Source organism: Haliaeetus albicilla, chromosome 8 (assembly GCF_947461875.1).
Source record: "Haliaeetus albicilla chromosome 8, bHalAlb1.1, whole genome shotgun sequence".
Taxonomy (NCBI): Eukaryota; Metazoa; Chordata; class Aves; order Accipitriformes; family Accipitridae; genus Haliaeetus; species Haliaeetus albicilla.
This window is the reverse complement of record NC_091490.1, coordinates 14107085-14121230: the sequence shown is the minus strand read 5'-3', so window position 1 is coordinate 14121230 and position 14146 is coordinate 14107085. Positions and strand designations below refer to the sequence as shown.

Here is a 14146-nt window from a genome sequence, read left to right as displayed (position 1 = left end):
AGCACCTACTTGTGCAGCAGGATCTGGAACTTGTTTGTCATCTCCTCTGGGGCTATTCTCAGCATGCTGCAGCTTAAACACTATGTTGAATAAATTTGTGCCTAAAGCCTAACTGCACCTAAACTAAAGTCTAACTGCAGCTAATTCTACAGGTGGGATATTCTAGCCTGTTGGACACTGCAACTTGTAGATTAATTTCTGCAGGGTAAAAAATAATGTGCATCTTCCAAAAATCTGTCCAAAAAGCTCTGGTTGTCTCTTAATTCAATGTCAGATAAAAGGTATTGCCATGGAATTAGCAGGTTTCCTTCTCTACATCACAGGCAGACTAAAAGGTATCTTAATCACCTAACTAAAGTAATTACTATTAAATAATGGCTGAAGTCATCAATCAAATGCTGATTCACCCTGGTCTTTACAAACAGACTATGTAACACATTTAGCACTGAATACAAATTATAGACCCATATTAGAAAGGTATTCCTATATTACTAATTGCAGTATTATACATATGTAATACTACTTTAGCGCAATGTATACATCTCAACATACACATTTACTTAACACAAGTATCAGCTTATATTCAAATGCATTAGAGATTAACTCATAACCCTCCTTCTTCACAGAAGCACCAAAAGCAAAAAGAAATTTTCCCATTTCTCTCATTTTCAATTTCTGCTGCTATTCTGACACCAAGTGTCAAGACTGGTGTATGACAGCAGTTGTAAACTACTAACAGATAAAAAAAGATTTGAAAAATAAACATTTCAAACTTCTGCTGTGGTGAAGATGTTGATTTTGAACTTGCTGTTAGTGCGAGCATGCACAAGGACTCACAGGCACTTATAATTTAGCAGTATTTTGAAGTTTTTATTACAGAAAAATGCTACATAGTTCGGGGGGGAATATAAAGAAATTGAGAGAATAAAAATTAAAACTCAGTCTCTATTTTGACTCCCTGAGCTAAACTTAACTTTTTTTGTTGTTGTTTACCACATTGATGAAATTAACATACTTAAGGATTAGCAGTAGGTATGCATTCCTCCTGTACAAGTATCACTTTCTGGTAGCATGCGGGTGGTAGGTAGAGACAGAGCTTTGCCACACTGCTCTCTTCCAACTCTGAGTATACCTGCTGTATGATCAGAGGGCCACAAAAAAGTTGGGGAGAGGCAGAGCAGGCAGGCATGCAGCAAAGGAGGTGCTCTAGGGAATCCCAGACAGTGTTTTCTGCAGCATCCTTCTGCATTAGAGACCGCAGTCCCAGTAAAGGGTACAGAAATAGAAAAATCTCACACAAAGATGAACAGGGATTATGTATCAACAGAGAAATAGAGGAGGTTCAAGGATCAGCACATTAGTGAAGTGATCCATGCTTTAAAACTGTATCTATGAAACAATTCCTGTACTCATTTTGCATCATCATGTAGTAGCAAAGGAACTGAGCAACTGAGACTCAGGCTGAGGCAGCCCACACCAGGATGACTGCTGGAGAAAGCAAGATGGAAGAAAATCCATTCATAAATTTCCCACTTCAAAGAAAAAAAAGGAAGTTCTTTCTTGTAGCAGTTACGTTACCTTGGGTGAACACCTGGCTGTAGTCTGAAAACAAACTTACAATGCAACGCAATGTGGGGATTTTGATATCCAGTGAACAAGGTGGACAGTCAGGTAACTCACCAAATGCTTTCATAGGCTCTATCAACTCCAGCTTAAACATCTGACCTTTCTCCAGATCTTTTAGCATTTTGGCAACTTCATAATGCCTACGATCTGACACATTTTTTCCATTTATAGTCTCTATGTGATCACCCACGCAGATCATTTTGGTTTGGTCCATAAGGCTACCTTCTTTGATTCGCTATGGTTTAAAAAAAAAAAAAAAAAAAAAATTCTTTAAAAGGTAAACAGGTGACACCACAGAGTCTCAAGAATGTCAGTTAACAACATCAATACCATTGAGCTTATTATGCCAGCAGTGTGTTTTGTCTATAAGATTTTCATGAAACATATTTTGGAAAACATTATTTTTCAAACAAAGTACTTTAATAAGCATTGAATATAAAATCAACAGGAAAAAAAAAGAATGCAATCACACTTTAGAAATTAAGGCTTCTGAATAAGCTAATTTTTTTGTGCTTTAAAACTAAGCCCAAACGTGTCAGTAATGTGAATGTTTAATTGAGGTTTGGGTTTTCATTTTGATTTAATACCTTGACAAGCATAGGAACAGAACTATTCTCAAGTATGGTCCAGGGACATAAAAAAAATGCGTGTGATATACTAAAAAATTACATACTATAAAGGGCTAGTCTTCATAAGACCCATCTATAGTGATAAGTCTTCTACCATTTTCCTCATCAAGCTGTACAGCTGTATATTAAAGTATTTCCTCTGAAATAACAATAAAGAATAAGACACTCTTCTAAATGCCATCTCCTGGAATACAAATACAAACGGTCTAAAGGTCATAAAATCTAACAGAAGTTAGTTTATAGTTTTTGTGAAGTGGAATTTAAAAAGTAAGGAAAAAAAATATCTTTAAAAGAGCTCTATGATTTATCAAGTCAATTAAAGGACACTTAACATTTCAGTGATTCTGTTTATTGTTGTTATATTCTGTCATATTTGTTTATCATGTCCCTAGGTTATGTAAGCTGTTATCTTATGGCTATTTAATAGAAAAGCTATGACATAGTAAAGTATCTTGTATTTTGTAGAGATATGAATTTCATTCTAATATCTTCCTGAATAACATACTTTTCAACAAAACTGATGCTGTTCAGGCTAACTTTGAGTGAGATAACAGTGAGACAAGGGAGATAAACATATTACCACCTACTACTATAACACCTAGCCTGGCTGCATAACCTGCTTCTAGTTTATGTGCGCATGTCTGAGCCCACATATGTGCCTCCATCTGAGAGAGTCAGTGGGAAGTGTGATAGTGCTCAGTGTCCTATAATATACTGCAACAATTTTTAGCTTCAGGATGAGCTTAACTCTTTCTAGCACTTTTTTTCTTTAACCTAGAATAAAACCAAAAAGAAGCCTCATGGTGAATGAAGAGGGGGCTATCGTACACACACCAGAAACCAGGTCCCAAATGCATTTCTGTTACCAGGTGCCAGGATTCAAAAGCATGCCCATCAGACTTCAGTTAATGTTTAGTCTACATGCTGAATTAATTTTCATCTAGCTTTACTTCTTCACTTGGATCCTAACACCAAAACTGTTTAAGTAATATTCACTGCCTGTGTTACTTGTGCCATACCAAGCATTTTTTTTCATATGACTTAGTTTTTCTCATCACTCCAAGTTAACTGACTGGAGACAGTCTAGCTACATTGTCACAATAATTAAGATGCAATTGATTTGCCTGTATTTCAAGTGCTCTACAGTCCATTTAGAAGCTAGAATATATATTTCCCATGCAACGCCTAAAATTAATTGCACTACCCCATTTTATGATGTCTCCTTATACACCAGTCAGTCATGCTTCAAGTTGTACTGTTATTCTTTGAATGGCTGATTTGATTCCATAATACATCTTCCCATCTGGCCATATACCCCCCAAAAAAATTTGTGAAAGTAGAATGACACCAAGTTTTGTTCTTAGTAAGATAAATAACATTAGATTTCAGAGGAAAACAACCTGCAGGTCAGAGTGTCAGGTTTAAAAACTGGCCGCGTTATATATCAAACCTAAAAACTGCCCTGTTATTCAAAACACAATAAAGTTAGGACAGCACATAACAGCTTTCAACAACCCAGACAGGTAAATTTAATATTGTTAATTAATAATGGAACATAGTAACAATTCTTCAAGGAAATTAAATACATAACCAGAAAGAATTCTATCAAACTTTAGAGACAGTCTCTGCTTAGTCATTTACCTAGACAACCAAGTATAAAAAAAGATGCAGCTTTTACTTTTGCATATGTATTTTCTATGCTGTTTTAAAAAATCCATTAGCTAAATATGCAACGGCAACGAAGTTAGCTCCTAGAAACTCCTTTAAACAGATGCATTCCCACGAAGACTGCACCATTTTCATTATACTGCTTATTATTAGGCCAGTACAAGGACAATGACACATTTGTTCAGGCAAGTTTCATACAATTTACTGGAAAGTACAGCTTGTCTTGCTAATGTGGTGAGGGTTTTCCAGTCCACTCCAATTATGCAGTGTGATGGCTGTTCTCTCTCCATATTACTAACCAAGCAGAGAAAGTAACACACTGTACAGTGCTGCACACGTAAACTTTAATCACTGAAGCACTACTTTCAATGCCTTCTTTTAAAATGCCACATAAGCAGCACCATGACTGAATGTAATGGTGTGCATGGATGCTACCACTAAAAATTCAGAGTTCTGCATCTATAAACATAAAAATGAGGCTATGATTTTGCCAAGATGCTTACTGAAACATCCACTGCATCTCAACTTTCTCAAGTGTTATCTCAATCACATTTTTCCACAACAAAGACAAGCAAACCTATTTGTAAACCATGTCTTGTTTTATATCCATGGTGGCTAAGGAATGAATAGAGGATTGAACCTCTCCACAAAAGAAGCTCTGTTTACAATAGCAATGAGAACAGCGATTGGGACAGCAGTAATCAAAGATAATTGCTGATGCCTCACTAATAATGGATAGCTGGAGTAGATCAGAGCAAAGCATCTAAAAAAGGCAGAAAATGTGATTAAGGTTCCTAATACCTAGCCTAGCAAGAAGGGTAGCATGATTTCCTCAGCCTCTACTTGTCTTAAAACATACTGTCTGGAGGTCATACAGAAGATGAGGAGGAAAGCAATTATGATTAATATGTTGTATGTGTTACTGCCCATAGTTGCTACTAAAGTTAATTGTGGTAAATTGTGTTAATCCACATCCTTAGCACTTTTTAATTCACCCTAGCTAAGGCAACAATACTGGAAAGCTGAAAAACCACTATACCTGCACCTATTCTTATACAGCACAAAAGCTTCTGCCCTGTGAACAGTCATAAAGACTAAAAGAACATGATCTCATTATCACATGAGTGACAGAAGTTCTATAAGCACCTGATCAATGACATCAGAAAATCACTTAAAAAAAGGAGGGGGTAGATGCAAGCAGTATCTAACACCTACCACCTCAGGGTAGGTCAGAAAATACAATGGTCACATTGTAAAGCTGATGCACATTACAGAAGCAATGAACAAATGAACTAATTTTGAATGACATGCAGTACAGAAATAGCTGAACTCATTTTGAATGATGTACCTCAAGAAAAGCAACTTTATTTTTTATTTACCATATATAGGATAGTAAAAAATGTTGTCGTTCTAAAGGATCATTAAACCAATAATTAACCTGGTTTAGTAACAGAAACTTCTATAGAACAAAGTATCTCACTGGTAATTAAATTTACCTTTATAAACGCACAGCCAGTTCCATTGTCTGTAATGGTAAGCCCAAGCACATCATCAGTTTTAAGAATTTCCACTTCTTTTCGTTGTCCTTTTATGTGGGCAAATATGAAATCTTCAAGGCCAATTTGTGCACCTAAGAGCTTGTCCATATCAGCTTTATGAGTGTTCAAAGTGCAAAACATGATCTGTGCAGGAGGAAAGCAAACACATTAAGTTTAACAGTATATTAGGTTTGGTGAGCTTGATAGGAAGATAGGAGGAGAGCATAGTTCTGGCCTCTAACAGATCCATAGCTGAAATGATGATGACTCTCCTTCTCCAGCTGCCCCAGGAGAGGTAATAGTCTCCATCCACACACATGACAGTGCACATCAATAGCTCAAACTCTGCAGATAAGAGCTAGCAGGGAGCAAAGGAAAGAAACATATCCGTGTGAGCAGTCTCTCATGGCCTGTCTCAGAACACCAACTCTGACACAGGCATCTTGCACTAGAGCAGAACAGCTTGTTCCAGAGGTTAGAATGAGCAAACCAAAGAGTCACCACCATCTTTTGCTTCATTGTTCACCCACCTCAAATTCCACAGGATTCAAACATCACTAGGGACTGCTTTAAAACATAACTGCTTGAAAGCAGTTTCATAGGAAAAAAGAGAGCTTATCAAAACAAAAGGTCATGAGAGAGCATTGAAATGTTTTCTATTGCTCCATGTGTTCCCCCATTAGCTCAGAGCACATTGCCTCCGATGGGTTTGCTTAGTTTCCTACCCTTCCTCCAGCATAAGTGGGGGTCATCTCTGTTCCAGCTTAGTAAAAGCAAGGCTTAAGAAAAAGGGCAAATTGGTTCTTTATGTATCAGCCTTTCTGAGGGATTTCCCTTCCACACTGGTTGTTAGGCACTCCTTTTTCTCCCTACATTTATGCTAGTGGTTCTTTAACAGGGAGGTTTACTGTCCTGGGCATAGGCAGGATGAGACTAACCCAGCTGTACTGCTCAGGGACAGAGACCATGCTTTTGCCCACCATGGTGCTGCATGGAGGAATTCGGCCAGTCCGAGCAGGCTTTGGGTTTTCTGCTCTTTGAGTACAGGCTGTACTGAACAGCCCAGAAAATAAATAAATAAATAAATAAATAAATAAAATCCAGTGCTCCCCCTCACAGCTAGAGTAACTACACCTGCCTGACTCCTTTCCAAGCTGTATGCAGAGAGGAGTGAGGGCTGAGGGAGCCCCCCCAGCCTCCTCCTGGGTACCACCAGAGAGCACAGGGCAGCAGCCGAAACAGAGAAACTCCACACTCCAAGAGGAACTTGGGGAATCCCTAAAATCTACTTCAATGAGGCAAAGAGCACCCCTAAAGATCACCTTTCACATGCAGCTGGAAGCAGGGGAAGAGGAGACTTGCCACACCATTTGGCCCTCCAGCACAGGTGGCAAAGCCACAGCTGCAAACCATCAGACAAAGGCTCTGCTGCCAGCAGTATGCATATGGCTCTGACAGGACAAGAGAGACAAATAGATACTTTTCTACCCTCTGCCTGTGTCTGCTGGACATTATTTTCCTTCACAGAGCACCTTGGACCCCCCTGCAGCCCACTGCCCACACCCGCTCCAAATTAGGAAGTGGAAAAAGCAGTGCCAACACATGAAAAGCCGTATGCAGTGGGAAGCCAGCCTAGCATTTGAGGAACACAGCACCAGGGATGTCACTCTGTGTCCTCCATCTTTGTTACCCCTCTAGTAGCAGTCCCTGGGGAGCAGCGGGCCAGGCCAGCTGCCCCAAAACCCAGCACAGACCTGTGCCTGCGGCCTGCCGAACCCCCCAGTGCTTCGCTGGAAATGGAGGGTCTCCTTCTGCCTTCCTGGCTTCCCTCTCCACACTTGTAAAAGTTAAGGGGTTTTCCGCACCAGAACACTTAAAATGCCTTTTCTTTCCTTCCGGCATCACTGGATGACAGCAGAAAAATTGAAATGAAAGTCACCAACCTATTCAAAGCTATTCCAGGTCAAATGAGGGGTGAATACTTTTCTTAATGTAATTCACAGAGAGCATTTAAGCTTCTGAAACTTTCTAGAACTTACATTCTACAACTATGGGGGGGTTTGGTTTTAAAAACTGAAAGTTTAATAGTGAGATGGTGTTTCTTGATGGGGTGGGTCGTTTAGTTGTTGTTTTTTAAAAACACCAACCAAACCAAAACCACTAACCAGCCCTACTTCAAAGCTAATTAATTGCTTATCTCATATAATCCATCAAACATCTACTGCAATCTAACACCTTACTTTAACAATGAGAGTCGTAACAGCACGCACTTAAGAGACACTAGTTTTATTCTCTTGGGTAATGCAAAGTTTTTCAGTTAACCAATACTCGAGCAGTAACATCAACTAGAGAAATTCAGCTGGTTTTAAATAGAAAATTAAAAATTAATTTTATAAATAATAATAATATCTAATCATCAGCATTTTTTTTAACCAAGAAGGAAGGTTCAATTGAAACAGACTATATAAAGTTCACGTACACGTTTTCAGCTCTCCTTCAAGCTACATAATAACTTTGCCAGTTTACAACTGCAACTCAGTTCTTGTTCTTACAAGGAACAACAAGAACTATGTCTTTAGATTTTAGACATTAGCATCCTTCATCTGACCTTGTCAAACAGACAATCATCTAGTAACTAGTGTCACACCTTTGAATAGATAAAATTGGCAACAGAGCAGAAATGTGATATTTAGAAACTCGATCCAGAGTTTCTCTTTTTAGACCTTCATCTGGATGGCATTCCTACTACAGCTTATAAGTCTGCAGAATTTTCTGTGAGTCAGTTCTGTGCTAACCACAAGGCTGAGAGAGCATCAGCCAGTCAAAAATAAAACTTAAATCATCCTTTATCCTCTTTAGTGAACAACTGCTTTTTCTCAGAACAGATATATGCAAAGAGTAATGTACTAAAGATGTGTCTACCCAGGATAATATACAGTTACACCACCTATCAGTTACAGCACAGCTTTATTCGTACATGACTGAGACCTGCCAAAAAATGGGGGTTTTTTGTAGATTTTACATAAGTTTAGTATAGGTACCTAATAACTGCTTATATACTTAAATACTTAAACAACAGCTACTATAGTACACCTTCCATTCACTCCAAGTTTGGTATATTCTTAATAGTAATTTTCTTACCCAGAAACAAAGCAAGAAAAAAAATTCAATGTGCAATTTTCATTGTTAAGTCTTCTCGCTCTCTTCATACCCTCAGCCTTCATATGCATTTGATCTTTAACTCAGCATACCAGTGCTGTGACATTTCATGCCAACTTTAGCCAGATATTATAAATCATAACTGTTACAACAGTCACGAAGTATCTCGGATACCTCCTTCACTGAGAGAGTTCTCTTGTGCAGCACACAGAACAAGGAAATTCCATTTGGCTGGCAGGGACTGGGGGCTTATGCACAACCTTATAAAATAGATTTGTCAGATAAGATTACTAACAGATTATTCCCTGCCTCAGTATTTTCAGTAGGAAGAGACTACATTAGCCAATAAAAACAGGGTTACACTGTGTGATATATAAAGAAACTGTATTAGCTAAGAAAAAGAGGGTTACACTATGTGTTTTATATAACGTATATATGCAGTAACATATTGCATATCCTATATATTAATTACATTCTCATCTTCTATATTAAGCCTACACGTTGAGAACTCTTAAGCTGAATGATAGAAGACATACTCAGAAGCTATTAAAAGTGCTTTTAAAATTAGTAGATCTCAGATAACTTTACAGAAGAGATCATAATCACTTTAAGAGGTAGAGAAATGGGAATTCTGCTTCTGAGGAATATGTAACACCCACTGACATATTTCCCTATATACACAGATGACACGATATCAAGAAATCACAAATGGATTTTCTAGGTACCTTACTCACTTTATCCCCCAAGGAAAACGTGGGAGATTTGACAAGCTGCAGCAAGTCCTCCAAGATCTAGTATGCTTTTGGTACTCTTATCAGGTATGCAACTTTGCCTCCCCAAATACATTCAAAGTACTATAAAATAAGCATTCAGTGGTTTATTGTTCTTTTTTTTAAACCCAAAGCACACAAGAATTACAGTGTAAGTTCTTCCACACAGCTTAAAAGTATTTGAAAAACAAATCATTAACACAGCAAGCATCACACATAATATGGGTGTGAAATTTAAGCACTGCTTAGGAGAACAGCAAGCAAACAATTGTTGCCATAGGGTTGGGAGGAGGTGGTTTGTAGGGAGTGTTACATTTGTTCATTTAAAGTCTTCAAACTGTGGGCGAGATTGTGAACAATTTGTTTCAACAGATAAGCATATACTCTAAAACTTCAAACATTTTGGTGATGAGGATTTCACAAGCTGACCCTTTTCTCTAACCTCCTAAAATACACTCCAGATTTTTTCTTGTTATAAGGTCACTTTTATTCAGAAACCTAAGTTTCAGCAGTGGCTTATTTTTCAGTATTCTTTCACAAAAGTTTAAATTGAACAGGTTTAAATCAAATACTTCTATGAAAGCTTAATGTGGCACAGCCTCACAGTATACTGTCTAGCATGAGGAGGCAAGGCCGTGGAACAATAGCGCAGACACAAGCAAAGCAGCTAAACTCTTGTTACGGGAAGAGACAGAGGGAGCTGCACTTCTGCCCTTCGTGCTACCGAGGCAGTTCTCCCTTTTCCTGTATTCCCCTTATGAAGCAAAATTCCTTCCACCGTGAAAGAAACCCCAAACTCCAGGGGCTCTTGACAGACACACCCGCTGAGCATTCAGCTTACCTCAGCAGCCCCACCATACTTCACCTTCCAAAGCAAGCAAAATAATCAGAAGTGCAAATTACAAGTACACAAGCCAGAAGCCCATATAGCTTCTGTGGTTTACCATTCCCTTCTCATCTGATCAGGAAATAGCCCTGCTACAGTTGGACTTTAATATCCACGTTCCCAGTGCCCGATTAGCTACTTTGAATACTCTAAAGCCCTACCATGTGCTCTCACAGGAGCACACCACCACCAAATTGCTTTACACAGACCCACATTGTCCTTTGGTCGGTGCTCATTTATTCATCATACAGGCTGCACTTAGCACTTTCACCCTTACAGGGAACACAACATTCCCTGCTACATTTCCAAATAGCCACAGTGGAGTAGTGATCCTAAATAGCCAAGACCATACACAAATACTTTTTCCAACTACTTTTCCTACTTCATGCTTTATAGAAAAAACAGGGGAGATATTTGTATTATTTATGCAAGTTAGAAACATACATGTAACTGTGGATGGGTTGTGGTTTTAGTTAAAAATTGTATCTGTTTATATTTTTTTTTTAGCTCTGTGCTTCCTTGTTGAAACTCTGTTGAAGAAATCCAGTCAAAAGTCAAGAACAATGTGCAGCACTCATATTAAGGACACAGGCAATCCATCGCTAGAAGCCATCTTCTAGCTCCTCCTCCCTGTAGAAAACATTCACGCTGGACCAGGAAAAGAAGAAATGTTGGTCATGGTAAAAGCCAGAGAGATAGGCAGAAACGCAGGCTGAATGTCAGGTTCAAGAAGGATAACTGAGATATATATTCACCTAGAAAGATGCATGAAGAATAAAATACGTAGACAGAAAAAGATGAGTACAGGAAAAGCCTCAGAAAGCTGCTGTTATGGCCCACTCCTTCATAGATGCCTAGCAAACATCATAGGAGTGAAGGAGTGTCCCCTTCGAAGCTAGCTACACCTGTCTTGTTCTGTCCCCATCCTACCCTACTCATGATCCAGGCCTACACAGAAGTTTTTGTCAGTGTCTGTCCAACAAACACTGTGTTTCATACAAGCTTCTCTCTGTCACTGTTGGCAGTCAATCACAGATCCTGGAAAGGATTCTCCAGCAGAAGCTAAACTCAGCTGGTCCTGCGAGATGTGATACAAAGAGGAAATGAGGTGCTGTAACCATGCAGAGCCAAAAGGAGAAGCGGCAGATTACAAGTATAGCTAGCTCATCCTGAAACGTACTAAAACACTTAAGCAGGAACTTATCCAAGAATCCATACCCTTGCCTACACTGCAGTAAACTCGCATACCATATTACATGTATTCACTTCTGCAACAGTTATCCAAACGCTCTCTATACTGAGCTCTTCCCCACCCCCCACTATTTTCCACCTCAGTCACTACAGGGCAGAGATCTCTGTGATAGTACCTGTTTCCGAAGGCATTCAGGTATCACACTGCCCATAGGCTTCAGCATAGCTAGGTCACAGAAACCTTCCTAGACAGAGAACACCTACAAACAGCATTTGAGTACCTCGGGGTCTTTCACATTTGATGAGGTGTAGCTTCTGGCATTATTCTTTACACCAGAGTGTCTGTCCAAAAGCAGCTTTAATTAATAGATAATACCATTTAAAATGTCTAGTCTTTCCTTACTTCCAGCAAGCTCAGCAGTTGCTAATAAATTCATGTTTCATGGCACCTCTTGCTATTCACTGATCTATCCTATTTTATCTTGTCCATCCAAAATTTTGTTGCAAGACTCTCTGGTCCAGCTTCTTAACTCTGCTGGGCCACCTTTACACCAGGAAATATTTTTGATCACTATTTTCATTTCATACAGCTTAGTTTCTTAAAGCCAACTGAGTTTCTTGAGTAAAAGGTTTTAAGTTTGGTGCCTCCAGCAATAATTCTCTGTCCATTTTTCCCAACAAACCACATTTAAAAGAACAAAACAAAACAAAACCAAATAGGAGTAGGACAGTAGAAAGAAAAACAGAAAAGAAGAAACTTCTCTAGTTTAGCACAAGGCTGGCAATAGATGCCCATGAAACATGTGGTGCTCCCTCTAAAACCTTTGGGAGTGTCAGATTATATATCTAGCAGGAGAAGTGGGAGTGCACCATTCATACAAAATTGAATTTCCTGGTGAACACTGTTCTTTCTCAAGTCGATGGAGCCAAAAGATCAGTAACAAAAGTTCAACAGTGAAAAGAAGGAAACTAAAATAGAAGATAATCTGGCAATTATGAGAACTTGAGAGTAAAAGGTATAACTGGAGATAGAACAGGAAAAAAAAGGGAACAGCAGCTCAGTACGGAAAGAAAACAGAAGCAGAAGGTCAGCAAGCAGCTGGGAAGGTCTGGGACATAGGTGCGTTGGCTGGCAATGGTACTGGTACTTCTTAATTACTTAATGCAACAGTGGCTAGTTAAACTGTATTCACTGCTACTGCCACTTTTCTTTTTACAATTTACTGGTTGAAATGCTGCTAGGTCAGGCCACAGCAAACTCTCAGAACAAAGTCTGTAGCAGCAGTAGACTTTACTACTTTAAAAGAGCCAGCTACAAATAAGAAAACAAGTAAAGTTGTATAGCCACATGCAGGCATAATGAAATGTTAGCACTTTAAATGTGCCACTCAGAGGTTAAGGTTCATAGAACCATGTAGGAAGAACTTGATATGGCCACTACCTTTTAACTGAGAGAAAACAATACATTTACAAACACAAATGAATCACTACCCAAACAAATGTTTAAAACTTAGCTCAGAAAAAAAGATCAAAACGGCAGCAGAGTTAAAAAAATTCCTGTTATGGATTTAAACAACCTCACTTAAACAGTGGGCCCTTTAAAAGTAATTACCCAGCAAAGCAGGAAACTTTCCAAGCATCACGTTCAGTTGGAATTTTAAAATGTAGTCAGATTTAAAGCATTTATACCTCACATTGCCTTCATTCTGGGTATTTACCCTCACGGATCCATTGGGTTTTTTGGGTTGTTTTTTTTTTTTTTATTTTGAAACTGGAGGGAATCACTACACTGGAAATAATTATTCCACTCAACTATAATACAAATGGTTTGACCCAGTGCTTAAGAGCTGTGTTAAAGAGCAGGCTGGCAGCAGGTTAACCAAGACACTAGAGATTTGGGTTAAAAGGACCACTGTTTTTCCGTACAAAAGTTAAACGTAGTTATGCTTATATCCTGTCCCGTATGGTAATGCTCACTTGGAAAGAGCAAAAGGAATTCCACCCCCCCCCCCCCAAAAAAAAAAGGAAAACACCCACGTCCACAAAAATTTGCAACAAAATGCCCACTGGCAGTTACCGTGCGGAACTGCCCCCAGCTCCTTTTTGCGTCTTCCGGGGCCCCTTCACGACCGGCAGAGCACCGGGCGCAGAGCACCGGGCGCAGAGCACCGGGCGCAGAGCACCGGGCGCAGAGCACCGGGCGCAGAGCACCGGGCGCAGAGCACCGGGCGCAGAGCACCGGGCGCAGAGCACCGGGCGCAGAGCACCGCACCCGGCTCGGCGGGCCCTACCTCGGCGGGGTCGATGCGGAAAGCCTCGCCGATCTTCGCGTAGAGCTCGCGGGCGCTGCCGAAGCCCTCCACGCGGCCCGTGGGGCTGCCGTGCGCCAGCTGCGTGTGGAACTGCAGCCGCGACGCGCTCGCTGCCGGCGCCGGGGCCGCCGCCGCGGGGCCCGGGGCCGCCGCCTCGCTCTCCACCAGCTTGAAGGTCTCCTTGGACCTGTCCTTCTTCTTGCTCCACAGCCCCAGCGGCATCTTCCGCGCCTGTAACGGGCTCCCGCCGCCGCCGCCGCCGGCCACCCGCGCTGGACTCTGCCCCCGGCGCCGCCCCGGCCCCCGCGGCCATGCCGCCGCCAGGTGAGGCCCGGGCCGGGCGGCCGCCCCGCCCCGCCTGCCCCGG

General features: G+C 40.5%; 1 protein-coding gene across 3 annotated transcripts in view; it reads right to left on the bottom strand.

Moving 5' to 3' along the window:
* GIPC2 (GIPC PDZ domain containing family member 2) overlaps positions 1 to 14146 on the bottom strand; it is a 28152-nt gene extending 14006 nt beyond the window's left edge. The window contains exons 1-3 of one of the 3 annotated variants that reach the window (XM_069789031.1): positions 13759 to 14146; positions 5420 to 5605; positions 1681 to 1861 (exon numbers count right to left, since the gene is read on the bottom strand). In XM_069789031.1, coding sequence (XP_069645132.1) covers positions 1681 to 1861; positions 5420 to 5605; positions 13759 to 14001 — 610 coding nt within the window. In that variant the 5' untranslated portion in view covers positions 14002 to 14146. Of the gene's footprint in view, positions 1 to 1680; positions 1862 to 5419; positions 5606 to 10231; positions 13484 to 13534; positions 13735 to 13758 lie in introns of those variants that run through there. The other 2 variants (XM_069789033.1, XM_069789032.1) reach the window with 2 other exon arrangements.